The sequence below is a fragment of the Acomys russatus genome, chromosome 24 (genome assembly GCF_903995435.1).
Source record: "Acomys russatus chromosome 24, mAcoRus1.1, whole genome shotgun sequence".
NCBI classification, from domain to species: Eukaryota; Metazoa; Chordata; class Mammalia; order Rodentia; family Muridae; genus Acomys; species Acomys russatus.
The window spans coordinates 47,491,070-47,506,271 of NC_067160.1; the positions used below are offsets into that span (position 1 = coordinate 47,491,070).

Below are 15,202 nucleotides of genomic sequence, written 5' to 3' on the forward strand. Positions count from 1 at the left end.
CACACAACCTAGTAGGCTTGTGTGGTATAGCAAAGTCAGGGCCAGCATCTAGCACACCATGATGCCCTGATTCTGGCACAGTTGTCACCTCCCTGAGGGTCCCTGGGAAATACATGGGCCCTGGGGTTCATTTTCATGTAGACACAATACAGTTGGTATGAGAACTGCCACAAATAATGAGGGCAGCATTCTCTGTCAGTGACCCTATGAAGCTACTTCGTCTCTGTCTTGTTCCTCCTCTGTAAAGTAGAGCATTCCTAACCTCTCGGGGATCACAGGAGGATCAGAGGCAGTATCCGTAAAGCATCTTGGACTGACACATCATTCTCCCACCCAGCTATCTCCTCACAGACCCACCTGGCCATCCAATCACAATCCCAGTGTGTCCCACCCAGCTATCTGCTCACGGACCCACCCCCAGCCATCCACTCAGGATTCCAGTGTGTCTTTACCAAGTATCTTCTGGGTACAGCCACTACTAAGGAGGACAGATGGGCTCAGCCAAAGGCCCACCAAACAACCCTGGGCAAGCTGAGGCCTGTGCTGTCAACAGAAAGGCAAGGAGGGGGCGGAGGGAAACCGCTTCAAGGTGTAAGCACAGGCAAGGCCTTCCTGAACAGGGCTTCGACGGCGCACGTGGGAAATAAACTCAGAAGCTGACAACTGGGATTCCATGAAGTTAGGAAACTTCCGCATGGCAAGGAACTGTCATCAGAGAAAAGAGTTCGCACCAAGCCTACATCCGACAAGAGATTAATATTGAAGATAAATCGATTACAACAAACACAACAAGCCCCAAAGTATCCAACCAGGAAAAGGGATGACAAACTGCCCAGGCAGCTCTAAAAGAAGACACATAAATGGCCAATAAAAACACTTGCAAGGGTGTCCTCAGCCATCACAGGAATGTATGAAGGCTAGACTCGGATCCCCAGCACCCACAGGAAGCGCCAGCATGGTAGTGCAGGGTCAGAATCCCAGCGCTGAGGAGGTGGAGACAGGCAGATCCTTGTGTCCCTAGCCAGTCAGCTTAGCCTAACTGATGAGCCCTAGGTCCCAGTGAGAAACCCTGTTTCAGAAGTAAGCCAAGAACGATAATGATTGACTGAAGAGCAGCACCCGAGGTTGACCTCTGACCTCCACATACAAGCGTAGACACAGTCACTCATACCTGCATGCTACATATGTACACTCTCACACACACGTGAACATACACAAAACAGTAAGTTAACACAAATAAAATTGCTTTGAGACTTTTATCTCACCCCAGGCAGAATGACGGTGAACACCTTTTATCCCAGGATCTAGGGGGCAAAGACAGGCAGATCTCTGAGATCAAGGCCAACCTGATCTACACAGAAGTTCCAGGCCATCCACAGCTACATAGTGAGACCCTGTTTGTTTATTTGCTTGCTTATTTATTGATGTATTTATTTATTATTTAAATACGTAGGACAACAAATGCTGGTGAGGATGTTGGAAAGAGGGTCCCTTCCTCACTGCTGGTGAGGTGTAAACTGAGGCAGCCACTATGTACCTCAGCACAGAGCTCCCTCAGCAAACTAAGCCCAAATGACCCTTGCTCAGAACATCACAGAGATACATGCACATTCAAATTTGTAAAGGTTGGGAAATGGAAGCAGCCTGGCTGTCTATCAACAGGTGAATGGACAAATGGAGGCAGCCTGAATGTCCACATATGATGGATGAATAAGTAAGAAAAATGGTTCATATATACAATAGAATTTTATACAGCCATAAAGAGAAATGAAACAATGACATTTGCAGGAAATGGATTCAATTGACTTGGGAAAAGAACTCACATTCCCTCTCATGTGTAAAGCCTAAATTTAAAATTATATGTGTGTGTGTGTATGTGTGCGCGCACGCGCGTGTGTATGTGTGTGTGTTTATATATGCTTGTTTATAAGCTACAAAGCTAGAAAAGGGGTCTTGAGAATGGAGGAAGAGACTTGAAGGACATGGGAAATAGAGCCAATAATAAAATACAATGGAAAGTGGAACGGAGGGGGCAGTGAGTAGCGGGAGGGGGAGGGGAGCAGGGGGAGGGTAGTGAGGGGGAGACAGCTGAGAACAAAGTATAATAATGGAAGCTGTAAAAAAAAAAAAAAGAAAAAAAATAATGGAAGCTGTGTTTGAAATGCCCATATGGAGCCTGTCTCTTTGTATGGAGTCCTAAGACATTAAGTTAAAAGAGAGGGAGGAGCTAACAAACCACAGATACCTAAGTGGACCACAACAGAACCTGCTAAGTGGAAAAAGCCATTCTACAAGCCCTTCTGCCTCCATCCTGGGAAAGTCAACGCTATGGCAACGATGAAAAGATGAGTGGCTCGCCAAAGGTTAGAAGAATGAAGGAGGGATGGGTGGGTGGAAGCTAGGAAGTTGGGGGCAGCAAAACTGTTCTGTGTGACATCACAAGCAAAGACACTTGACTTTCACACATTTGCCAAAATCATACAGAACACCACAATACAAAGAATGGGCCCAGATAGGCACCTGCACTGCTCCATACTGTTTGACCAGTTATGACAAATGGGCCACCACACTGGCAAGCACTGTGAGACAAGGGCCGGAAACTGCATCAAATTCTCCTCTGTCACTTGATGCCCGAGCAGGTGGGACCAGGACATGGCTCTGTGGTAGAATGCTTGTGGGACAGTCACATGGCCTGGCCTCCCAGGCTTCATGCCAGCACTAAAAAGGGCTTCTGTCTCATGTTAACCTGGGTGTTTTGAGCTCGAATCTCAGGGATAGGTAGGAGCTTATGAGGTATCTCCTGGGGCATCCCAGGGGCAAGGGCACAGTAGGGATGGTACATCGTGCATCCCAAACATAAGTGCCACTGGTGTGTTTGTTACTCTCATGTCTCTGTGACTGAGATGTACCCAAGAGAACAGCTCCGGTTTGCAGAGGAGTTAGTTCATGGTTGTTTGGTCCCATATACTTGAGCAAAGCATTATGGTGGTAGGGGTGTGGCAAAGGTCACCTTGTAGAGGACAGGAAGTAAAGGAGAGGAACAGAGATCAAGGACCAGGCATCGGCTTCAAAGGCATGCCCCAGTGAGCAAGTTCCTTCAGGTGGGCGCCGCCCTCTGAAGTTTCTAGAACTTTCCCAAATAGTCCCATTGGCTGGAGACCACGCGCCTGTGGCATGTGGCAAGAGAGATGAATCACATTGCGACGTGACAACCAAAGAGATGGGGGTTGGGTGTTTTTACTCGGTGAGGTAAACTTTGCAAGCAGGAAAACACATAAACTTTAAGATACAGTTGGCTGAGCATGCTTTGTTGTTGGCTTGATAACTTAGCTGATTTTATTCCTCTAATGGTGAGACGTTGGGAGCAGGGTTCTCATGGGAAGACAGTTTGTCATGGTGCCCAGGAATCAAATTTAGGGTAAGGTTTAAATCTAAGCATCACCACTTTCTACGCAGGTCTCCCCACTTCTCTGAGACTCAGATTCCCCATCTTTACGAGATAAAACCTACATCGTGAGACTGTTTAAGTGCAGAAGGCCTTGGCATGGAACGTACTCTGTGTACTGGCTTTGTGTGGCATATCCACACTGAAGGCCCAGTAAGCAGAGGGGCTGACTGTTGCTAGCAGTTGTGCTTTGGGGTTGTGCCTCCCTGGGATACCATGAGCTCTCTGACAGCAGCATCTCTCTGCCCACAGGGATGTGTCTGCAGGCATTCGTTGAAGCTTTCTTCTTTCTGGCTCAGAGGAAGTTCAAGATGGTCCCTCTCCATGAGCAGGTGGCCTCCTTGATCGACCTGTGCGAGTATCACCTATCCCTGCTGGATGAAAAGCGCTTGGTGTGTGGCCGGGGCCGGCGCACCCAAAGCAGTCCTCCCCAGGAGATCAACCCCACAACCCGGTCAGCTGCAGACAGCCCTGCACCCGGAGTGATCGGCACTAACAAGCTCTCTCACTCCAGACACCCTCTGTCCTGAAGGCCACCTTGTCGTCCTGGAAGAAGGCATGCCCCTGGACTCCCCACACCTGTCGGGAGTCACTGGGGTCCCAGCTGCAATGGCTGTGCATCCTCTCTGTGTTCTGCAGGGCTCTCACCTCACATTGACAATTCTTGCCCATCTTCCTCCCAGCACCTCATGGTGACCCACCCTGTTGAGTCATCAGTGTACATATGACATCTGAGCTGTGACAGATGGCACATACTATTCTGGGCTCCTGGGAAGCACCAACTGGGGCAGTTCTGCCGTGCTTGGGGCCGCAGGGGGATGGAGAGCAGGGGGAAAGGACAGACCATCTCAGAGCAGACAGCTGTGGATGTGAAGAGCAGTCTCTCCACTGGGATCTGCTGGGGCCTCTGAGGGCCTGCTGGTCAGAGCTTAGCATGACCACACCCCGATCCTTCCACTCATCCCCTGAAAAGAAGTCAAAATATCAAGAAGGCAGACACCCCAATCATGTGCCGCATGGGTGTACTTAACAGATTGACCTCGCTTATTTCATTAATTTGCCTGTCACTGAAATGTTTGATTTATTGCTAATTAAGAAATAACACAGTAAAGTCCTCCAGTCTCCCTCCCTGTCCAGGTTCCAGGGGACCCCTACGAAGGTGGGGCGCCAATCCATAGGCCAAGAGCCACTGGCTACCTAGCACTGTGCTGCCAGCCCTTGAGTGAGGGGAGGGCCTTCTGAGGAGAGACCGTAAGGCTGGGTTGAGAGCCGGCACCAGCAGGAGTATGTGTAGGGCTTGTGGCGGCCTAGCCCAGAACAATCAGTGTTCTCAAATGTCTACTGCCAGGAGCAGAGTTTGAAGACTTCGGTCGGTGCCTGCTCCTCAGGACCCCTTGGGCAGATCAAGTGGGTCTCATTGCAGATGTCCCAAAGGAGAAGTGCGAGGGGACTCTTGTTAACCAGCCGAGAGCTGGACAGCTGCAGGAACCTATTAAACAAAGCTGTGACTTGACCCTGTTTCTCTAAATGAGTCTTCAGAAAGTGCTCGCCAGCACAGAGTGGAGTCTCGGGGAGGGGCAGAGGGGAAATGCATTTAAGAGGTTGAACTGCAGTCGCATTAAGGTGATAAAGAAAAAATGTCAGAGCTCATGATGAGAAACAGCCTCTACGGCATGCCTGAATCTACAGGTAGGCTGTTGTTGGCTCCACAGTTACTGAGCCCCTCCATCCTGGGAGCACTGTGTTGCTCATGACCTTAGGCAGCTCCGCGCCCTTGAGGACTCGACTCCCTGGAGACAATTACAGAACCCATCACTGACAAGTTGGCCCCTACCCCAGTAGCGTTGGATAGAATTTCGAGGCCACTCAGCTATGAGAGTGAATGCCAGGAGGCTTCCACATCCCCTTCCATTTTCTAGAGGCACCACTGTGTTTACTTGCTATGGGGACTAGCCCTTCCTTTTTTTTTTTTTTTGTTTTGTTTTTTGTTTTTGTTTTTGTTTTGTTTTGTTTTGTTTTTCGAGACAGGGTTTCTCTGTGTAGCTTTAACTGTCCTGAACTCACTTTGTAGACCAGGCTGGCCTCAAACTCACAGTGATCCGTCTACCTCTGCCTTCTGAGTGCTGGGATTAAAGGTGTACACCATCATGCCGGGCCTTGCCTCTCACTTTTTGCAAGGTGTGGACTAAAAGGAAAGCAATGCAGATGGGTCCTTCTTCCTAGCAGTACAGGGACAGAGCCAGAGAGCCCAGGCAGGCTGGGGGGTGGGGCAGGGGTGGCTCTGTTGAGTGCTGCACCGTCTGTGACCAGTGGCCTAAGGACCCTTGAGATCCATCCCAGCCCACACTCTAGGCTCGGCTTTTCATCCGTTTGATGCTATGACCCACCAGCCTGGCCAGAAGGAAGCCTACAAGGACATAGTATTCAGGTTAGACCTCAACGAGTCTCTCCAGGATATGCTCCATACCCCCTGTCTCTTCCTCTCTAACATCTGGAAGGAGCAAGAATACCAGTGTAGGAAAGACTGTAAGCTTTGTCACAGGTGAAAGCAATCTTGGCGGGCTTTGCCCTTGGACACACCACAGATACCTTGAGATAGACTGGGTGGAACCATCCTAGGCCTGAAATTCAGGAAGTGGACCTGGGAACTCCACCTGGACTATTGTGTTTCTAATCGACCCTCAATGGGAGAGGCAGACCACCCCTTGCACGTGACAGACAGGCAGGCAGAGGGGACAGAGAGAGGAGCAGCAGGGTCAGACCAGGCTTGAGCGCATGTGGATCAGGAAGAGGATCAGTGAACAGGACGGACCAGCGCGCAGGCCAGAGACACCTAGGGACCCGTCCCGTGGAACAGACACTGGAAGGTTCACTCTTGTTTCTCTTTAACCTTTTTTCCCTTTTGTGTAAGCTAGTTGGGTTGTATAATAAAGTTTAATTGTTAAACAGCCAACATATCAGAGAGCCTTCAAATCCTGTTGAAATTGACCCCAATCAAGGCCTCTGGATCAAGCCCTTCCCTTTCTTCCCTATGAGCCACACGGACCCCACCGTCTTGGGTTTGCTGCTCTGGCTTCCTAGAACTCTTAGAAATCTGTTGTCAGGAAAACAATGAGTCATTTCCTCACTGGCAGGAAGACCCTGGCAGGCCTCTGCTCCAGGCTCCTCACCCCACCCTTGCTGCCACCTCTACCTGGTCCATGCTGATCCTTCTGCCCAATGGAAAACAACTTTCTTGCTCAAGCACTCTGCTCCAGCTGTCCCCACCCCCACTTCCCCTCCCTCTCACAGAATGAACAGCTTCCTCCATATATGTCCAGGAACCCAGAAAGCCCCCTTCTTTGTCACGCTTACCTGTAGGCACCCAGCTGTGACCTCTTTTCAGGGCCAGGCATGTGCTGTTGGGTCCCAGGCCAGCTCACAGAGCATCACTCCATCAGGGCTTGTTGAAGTGACAGGAAACTAATCAGCTCTAGGTGAGGAGACCACGCCTCTCCTGATGCTCTTAAGAATCATGGCTTTGGGCGGGAGAGATGGCTCAGCGGTTAAGAGCGCTGCCTGCTCTTCCAGAGGTCCTGAGTTCAATTCCCAGCAACTACATGGTGGCTCACAACCATCTATAATGTGATTGGATGCCCTCTTCTGGCCTGCAGGGATATGTGTGTGTGTGTGTGTGTGTGTGTGTGTGTGTGTGTGTGTGTGTGTGTGTGTGTGTGTATAGGGGTTGGAGGGCACCCATCTCCTTCAGCCCTGGACTCCAAGGACTGCTGGAAAATAGCCTTGGCCCTGTTCCTCCACCCTGTCTCCCTGTCTACAGTCACCACACACATTCAGAGAAGGTAGTCTGCTGGGAACCTAGGTAGGTAGCGAGTTGGACTGAATAGGCATTTGAAAAGTACTCCATGCCTTTCTAGATTATTCTACAGTCTCTTTCTCGTGTGAGTGAACATGTCTTCCATGTTTTTCAGTTCAAAGGGCTCTTTTAAATTTGTTTTCTTGTCTGATCCAGGTACCCAGTGAAAGATGAGGACTGTTACCAATCTTCCTAACACCCGTCCAAAGCCAGGTCGCCAGACACGGCAGTCTACGTGGCCAGGAAGCGGGATGTCCCATCAGGGCATACCTGGGAATTCTAAGGACATGGGACCTTCTGGTTATTTCTTCTATTGGGCCCCAAGAGTCTGTGTGCTCACAGACTGTAAGGGCTCCAGGTCCTCAAAAACCTAACCAGGTGATCCCCTGTCTCAGTGACTTGGGAACAAATGTTAGGCAAGATGACAAACAGCATAGCCATCGCAGAAGCAAGCACTTACACAAACCGTGTACTGGCTGGATGTTTGATTGCCTTCACACACTGGCTCCCGGATTCTAGCAAGTGTAACAGGACCGAAGTTAAAAGCTCTCTTGAATAACGCCCATCAAAATGAATGAAGCGGAAGTACTAGCTCCCCCCCTCCCTCCCCCCTTCCTCCCTCCCTCCCTCCCTCTCTCCCGGCTGCCTTTCATCTGCACACACTTGAGACATTCATTCATTGCCACTCCTCAGATGTCTGGAGTTGGCTTTGTGATTGGCAGAGTATTAACCCAAAATGGCTCTGACCAACCCTCCGACCCCCCTTTTCTTGATTATGGTCCCTATTCCTCGGCTCTAAGTGAGCGCTGGGCTGGCAGTGCTTGGCATTGGGTACCTGCTCTTGAAGCTCAGGACTCATCCGGTGTGTTCCCAGCGGCCGAGAGCTGGCCACGCTTACAGAGGGAAATTCACCAGCGAGCGCTGTAGCCTGAAACCTACCTAGCCTCCGTTGATAAATCTGCTGCTCTCCCATTTCATTTGATGAACGTGAGTGAAATCTTCCCACGCACCGTCTCCCACTAAATAAAGCAATACATGTTTCTTGTTCTCAGAAATGAAGAAACTCAGCAGAATGGACAGTATTCCAGTTTCCTCTTCTCATGACCAAAAGTCTTGCTTCGCTTTAACTGGAAAAAAAATACATGCTACCTCTGTTTATACTTACACACGTGTGCTCACACATACACATACACACCCATATGCATGCACACTCACACACATGTGCTCACACACAGACACACATTCACACACGTGTATGCACACTCATACGCACATGCAAGTCCGAACGTGCACACCCACGTTCATGCACATGCATACACACACATGCGCGAGCACATAAGTGCATGCACAGGCATGCGCACACACTGCCACTGAGCTTCATAACACTAATGTTCTCCTCATTTCTGGCTCTTTGCAGCCCTGGGCAGCAAGACCCGCTCACCTGAGGAGATCCTGAGTAAAGGCCCCTCCTGTGCTCTTGCTGTGCCCAGGGCTATGGCCCCAGGATGCCATGACTCCCCGAGGCCTCACTTGGGCTGCAGAGATATTTCCCCTGTTTCACGTCAGATTGGAGAAGGCAGATGAAGCCTGGTCTCATCTGGAAGGGCTTTGGAAGTCTGACGTGAGTCTTGAATTTGCTTGATCTGTTGCACTGTTGGGAAGTGGCTATGGCTGGGTGACCCTCCCTCCCTGACACTAGTCCCTCTTCTGTGCAGAAGAGGTGGTGTCAAAAGAGACACAGAGAGCCTGGCATGAGACTCAGCACCTGGGAAGCGTCTTCACAAATGGCTGCTGAGGAAAGGTATGGTCTCCATATGCTGGAAGCAATGGGTGCCAGCAAACGCTGCTGCCGGGCCGTGAGCTCCTGGCCGGCTGTCAGGACCTGACGCCCATCTCCCGCTGCCACTCCCACCTCTTAAAAGCCGCTCAAAACTCTTTATTAAATTTTCATGGCGCATGAAGTCAAGGCCCTGTCGCCACAGCCTCAGTTGTCTTGGTAACTTCACAAAACGCAGTGATAAGATGAAGCTGAGCACAGGCTCGCTGTACAAACTGCTACGGAGCATTGACAGCTTCCTTTGTGTGGTCATTTTTGATAGCAAACCTGCGGGGGGGGGGAAGGGGGCAGCTGACAATGTTCATTTTGGGTCAATTGGTATGCAAAGGGCACCTTTTAATTTTCCCCCCTCCTCTTATGGTTGCTGTTCGCTTGAGCGCTGTTGACTCTAGGGAACCGTACAATCCTGGAGGAGTCAGAAGAAGGAGTTTTGGAAAACGCTCCAACCCTTCATCTGCCTGAGGACCAGACTCTCTTAGCAGGAAGGGCCCTGTTAGAAATCGGCCACCTTTCAAAGCCTCTAGGAGGGACACCTGTGTGTGAAGTCATCTAATGGAGTTCCTCTCAGGAGCCTGAAGTGCTGAGGCGGGACCAAGGAGGCCGCTAAGAGCTCTGCTGGCCAGCATACCCAGTGGCCACGACTCCTGAGAAGAACTCCCTACCTCCACAAAGCTGCCTCTTCCCAGCACCTCTCCCCTCTCCCCAACCCCTCCCCCCCCCCCTACCCCCACCCTACCCCCGGGAGCAGCATATGTTCTCTCTGCATATTTCCCAGACTCTGGCCCACCCGGTGGAAAGTGGGAAGCAGATGGCCGAGAGTTAAAAATAAAGTGAGACCCCCCAGCTCCCTGAAATCTCCACCCCCCACCCCAGTGGCTCCAGAGCAACATTCGGTTCTGCACAGCCCCTGTGCCACTTGGGAAGGAAGTCTCTCAGGCAGCCTGTGCCCATTGACAGCTTCCTGGCTCCCTTGGTCTCCTCAGTGTCAGTAAGTCATTGAACACTCAGATCCGACATAGGCCTTGTATTCCCACCGTGTGACCGCATCCTTGGCCCCAGGCTCCTGTGTCACAGGTCATGTGGCTTTTGGGAGGTAATAGAGCTGTCACTTCGCTGTCTTCTTCTAGAGAGAACCAGGTTTGCCTACCAGGAGTCCCCACCCCTGTCCCCCAACAAATGGAGAGGGTGGTAGGACAGCATGCAAGGTTACCCTAGCATGGTTTTCTGGGTCCTCTCTGCACCAGGGCACAGCTTTGGGGCTTGGAATGGAGACCATCATGACCAGAGAGGCTCTTCAGCCTGTTGCCTTCCCTCAGAGCCCTGGGCTTTAGGTTATAATCCCTGGTGATCTGTCCCCACCTCTGTCTTTAATCCAAGCAGTTCCTGACATTACTTACCATTACGTAAAGGTTCCCTGTAAAGCCGTGTGTGTATGGCTAGTCTTTTACAAAAGAGAGGGCCCACAGGAAGGGTCGTCTCCTTCTTCCTTGCCTGTGAGGGAGGTGAGCCTCTTCATGAAGGAAGCTAGAATTAAGTCTTAGGCCATCACTTGGGCATATACCGCCCCCCCCCCATGGGGGCAGCCTGCACCAACAGCCAAAGCCTCCAGTACTTCGCTCATCTCTGCAACTTCCTTGGGGGGGGGGGAGGGTGAACTTCAGGCTTTTGGAGGAGCTGGGGGCCCAGGAGAAGTACCCATCCAAATTCGTAACTGCTGCCAGCCCACCAGAGTCCAGCCGTGACCAACACCTCGAGCCCCACCTCTGTGAGACCCAGCCTCTTGCTGGCCAGGGTATACTGTCAACGAACTGGTCCTTGTCAGATCCCAAGGAAGATGCCTGGGCCCAGACGGGATGGGTGACTGAATCTCCTTAGCTCTCACTGTAGCAAAGGGCTGTAAGCGGAATGATTTATAAACAACAGGAATTTCTTCCTTCCTCTTCTGGAGGCATCCGAGCTCAGGATGCCAACATAGCCACACTCCGATGAAGGCCCCGAGGCTGTTTGCTGCTGTCTTCTTTCTCACTGTACCCTTATCTGGCAGAGAGAGCACAAGAGAGCAGTCTGGAGTCCTTCCATAAGAACCCCAGTCCTGCTAACGATCTAATCACTTCCCATATGCCCGCCTCCGTGGGTCAGCCCAGCAGGAGTGAGAAGTTCATCGGCTGAAATTTGGAGGGGTGGAACAGCAATCTTCAGTCCACTGCCACAAGCTTTCCTCTCCCCCAGGAGAGTAGTTTTGGAGACTCCTGAAGCCTCGTGCTGAGGTCATCTCCCTGTCCCGGGTGGGAAGCACTGACGCCCTGCTTCCTGAGCAGCTCCTCACTGGGCACTCATTCTTACATGGAGCCACCAGGAGCCATTTCCAGAGCTGGCTGCTGTTGGCCTCACAGACCCTCTGTGGGTCACAGGGTCTGTCCGTGGTTGTGTCGGGGCAAAGCACGCATGCTACAGAGCGACAGGTCAGAGGCACTCACTCGCTCACTGGAAACTTCACGTTTTTTAGCTTTAAAAGTCCTGTCAGTTTTGCATTCTGTTCAGTACCATGGTCATATTTTAGTCAGACTAGGTCGAACAGAAGTGAGCTAGCCTGTGGGTGTCAGCAGATTGCCCAGGAGGCTCATTTTCTGCTCATGTAGTTTGCTGGGGGCCAGGTGCCAACCTGGGCTCTTCCCTCTTCAGGGAGGTCCCAGCCGTGTGAGGGAAGACAGTGCAGGTGGGTGACTGAGGATGTTGCTTAGGCCAAAGCCAACTATCTCCACGCACACGCCTTGGCTGTCACCTTGTCACATGGCCCTGACCCAATTGCTGGTATGATGGAAAACATATTCTCCTGCACACCCAAGAGGCGTCTAATATGGGGTCAGAATCACCTGCTACACCCCGTCAGCGCAGTGTGAGGTTCTGGTGACGTTGCTCGACGGCAGCATGTTGGATTCTCCAAAAATCTCTCAGCTTTATAAAGCCATTGAGGGAACAGCAGCAGTCCCTGCTGCCCGTGGGCCACCCTGTGCTGTTGTGTTTCTCCTACCGTGGAGGTTAGAAGGCACTCATGGGGCCGTAGCCTTCGGAAATGGTTGAGCTTGGCTGCCAGGCGGGCACTGAGGGGAATCCGACACTCCTAGAGCCAGCAATCCAGATAGCCCTGTTTCTAGCCAGAGTGTGCCCGGCTGTGGAGACGGGAAACGTGAAATGTAAGACTGTCCTAACAGCCAGACTCATTCTGGGTGCCACGGTCACCCAGATGTCACGGCATTGCTCCCATTTCACACCTGAGCCAACAGAGCCACAGAAACTGTCCCCCACGACTGGCCAGTTGGCCACCGGAGAAGCTTTGAGTCCAGCACGTGCAAAGCTCCGCGTGACAGCAGACACAAGGAAACCACTACTCCTGTTACTGCAGGTCAGAGAGTTTCTCGACTCGAAGCGTTGATGTGTGGGCAGAGAGCATTAAGACACCCACAGTGTCGGCCCCCGAGCCTGGCCCCTGGCCCTGCAAACAATAGACAGTATCCTCACAGCGCAGGCTCCCAACTGTTGTCGCCACATGCCACTTCTCTCTCTGTTCACACACAGCCTGTGCAGTGGCACCTAATCCGAGGGGACGGGCAAAGGTCTTGTTGAGCCGGGCCTGCAAAATGTTCAGTAGGTGGAGGCATTGGCCACTCACGCCTGCCAACCTGAGTTCTAGCCCCCCACCCCCGGCCCCACATGGTAAACAGAGGAGACTGACCCCTGGTGTGGTTCTCCTACCTCGACACACATCCCATGAACACGTGCATTCATACGCATACACGTAAGTTGTTCTGCATCTGGTGGGAACCTGGGCCTTGCTTGGCTAGTACTCTCAGGGGAAGCTAGGCCCTGTAGAACACCAAACCGGAAGTGCACGCTCCTCTGCTGAAAAGTCGGAGCTACTTCCCGTTTCCAGGCAGAAAAGGGAGAAACTGGGGGTCAAAGGAGCTCAGGGCTCTAAAACCCAAGCCGGGTGGCAACGAGGTCGGTAGCCTGACTTGGCTGCTTCGAGAACAGCGGGGGACTGAGGCTCGGAGCTCCAAAACTGAGAGGCAGTGGCAGGAGCTTGGGTTGGTTCGGGCAGTCAGAACCGAGCGCTGGCCTTTGCAGATTATTTTGTGAATCAAGGATATGATAAACCTTGAGTAGTGGGAGGGTTTTCAGGGGTGAATGTGCTTAATTTGTTGGAGCTAGGGATGCCAGGGATACTTCATTTACATGCGGCAGCACAGTCCTCTCATAAGAAGGAGACCCCGGGACTTAATTATCCTATGGGCAGCCTGTGTGGGGGTGGGGAGTGGGGGTGGGGTGGAGAACTCCAGGTCCTGTTAGAGGTATCAAAAAAGGTTATTGGTTGAAAGCTAAGGTACCAAGAACTCCATTAGCACAGAGGATATTTCCAGGAGTCCCCAGGTGCACTATGAATGGGGGCTAGGGACACTCCTTGGAGGATCTGGGAGAGGAGGGAACTCAGCTGAGGAAGGGAGTCAGTTCTCCTAGCACCGAGCTCCGGGGCTATCCTGTAATGCCAGACTTTGCCCTTAAGGGCAGGTCCAACACAACACACACACACACACACACACACACACACACACACACACACACACGTTAAAAAGATAATTTCTTGTAAGATGAGAAGGGCCTCAAGTGCAGGAGCAAAGGGTTTCAGGCCACCCACATTCCATATTCTTTACTTGGTAAAACATGAGTGTTGTGTATTTCACAATGCTTCTCCTTAAAGATAACTTTTTAAAAGAGTTTTAATTCTTGCCATACTGGAAGACTTACTTCCATGCAAAGACATAACCTCAAAACCCTGGTGAAAGTGCCCCCTCGGTGGATAGAAAACAAGACACGAAACAGCTCAGGCTTTTGTCTTTGGTTGTTATAATTAAAAAAAAAATGCAATCAATCAATATATATGTGTGCCTGTGTACACATACCTCTGTAAATACATGCATCTATAAACTGCATTTGTGGCCTCAAAAATACATGCCTTAGTTCGCTTTCTATTGCTGTGATAAAACATAACCAAAAGCAATTTGGGAATAAAGGGGTTTATTTGGTCTCCTGGTTTATTATATACATTCTCTTCACTAAGGGAAGTCAGGGCAAGAACTCAAGCAGGAGCCTGGGGGAAGGAGCTGATGCCAAGGCCTCGGAGGGACACTGCTTACAGGCTGTTCCCCTGGCTTGCTCAGCCTGTGTTCTTATACAGTCCAGGAAGCCCCGCCCAGGGCTGGCACTGCCGCAGTGAGCTGGTGCTGGAGGATGGTTTTGTGCATTGTATATTCAAATGAGACCTGGTTACAGCTCAGGCTTTGGCACCGTCATGGCTATGAAGCGTCTCCTGCCTCAACGTTGTGTAAAACTTGTTCTCCATCACTTCTGCTTGGTTAATAAAGAGCCAAACAACCAATGGCTGGGCAGGAGAGGATAAGGCAGGACTTCCAATCCCAGGGAAGGGGTCCCAGGTGGAGGTGGGGGTACAGGAGTCGCTATGAGGACACAGATGAACAAGTAGCGGCCAGGGCACCACTAAGATGGCAGGTAACAGGCCACGTGGCTAGGGAATAGTCCAAGCCAGCATAGAGGAGTTAGAACGGCTCAGTATCTGCCCAGCCACAGTGCCGAAATCTATTATTAATAAATGTAAAGGTCTCTGTGTCATTATTTGGGAGGAAAGACAAGCACAGAAAAGCCCTACTTTCATGTTTACAAGCGGGGCCCTCCCACATCTGTCATTAGCCAAGAAAATGCTCCACAGGCCAATCAATCTGATGGAGACATTTTCTCAGCTGAGGTTCCTCTTCCATCATTATTGAAGCTTGGGCCAAGTTAACAAAAAACAAACAAACAAACAAACAAAACCCCAGCACATTATACACGGCTAAAACAAAAAGTACAGTTTAAAGGCACATAGTGTCAGACTGTCCCCCCATCCTCCCCTGTTACCGTTGGTGGGTTTCTGTGTCTTTTTAGGCAGTCCATGTACATTCAAGAACTCTTAGGGTGTGTGTGTGTGTGTGTGTGTGTGTGTGTGTGTGTGTGT

General features: G+C 51.1%; 1 protein-coding gene across 1 annotated transcript in view; it reads left to right on the forward strand.

Annotated features, from left to right (window-relative positions):
• Ttll11 (tubulin tyrosine ligase like 11) overlaps window positions 1-4,311 on the forward strand; it is a 227,423-nt gene extending 223,112 nt beyond the window's left edge. Inside the window, exon 9 of the mRNA XM_051166567.1 lies at window positions 3,698-4,311. Within this exon, the coding sequence (XP_051022524.1) occupies window positions 3,698-3,975 (278 nt within the window). The 3' untranslated portion in view covers window positions 3,976-4,311. The remainder of the gene's footprint in view (window positions 1-3,697) is intronic.
• The last annotated feature ends 10,891 nt before the right edge of the window (window positions 4,312-15,202 follow it).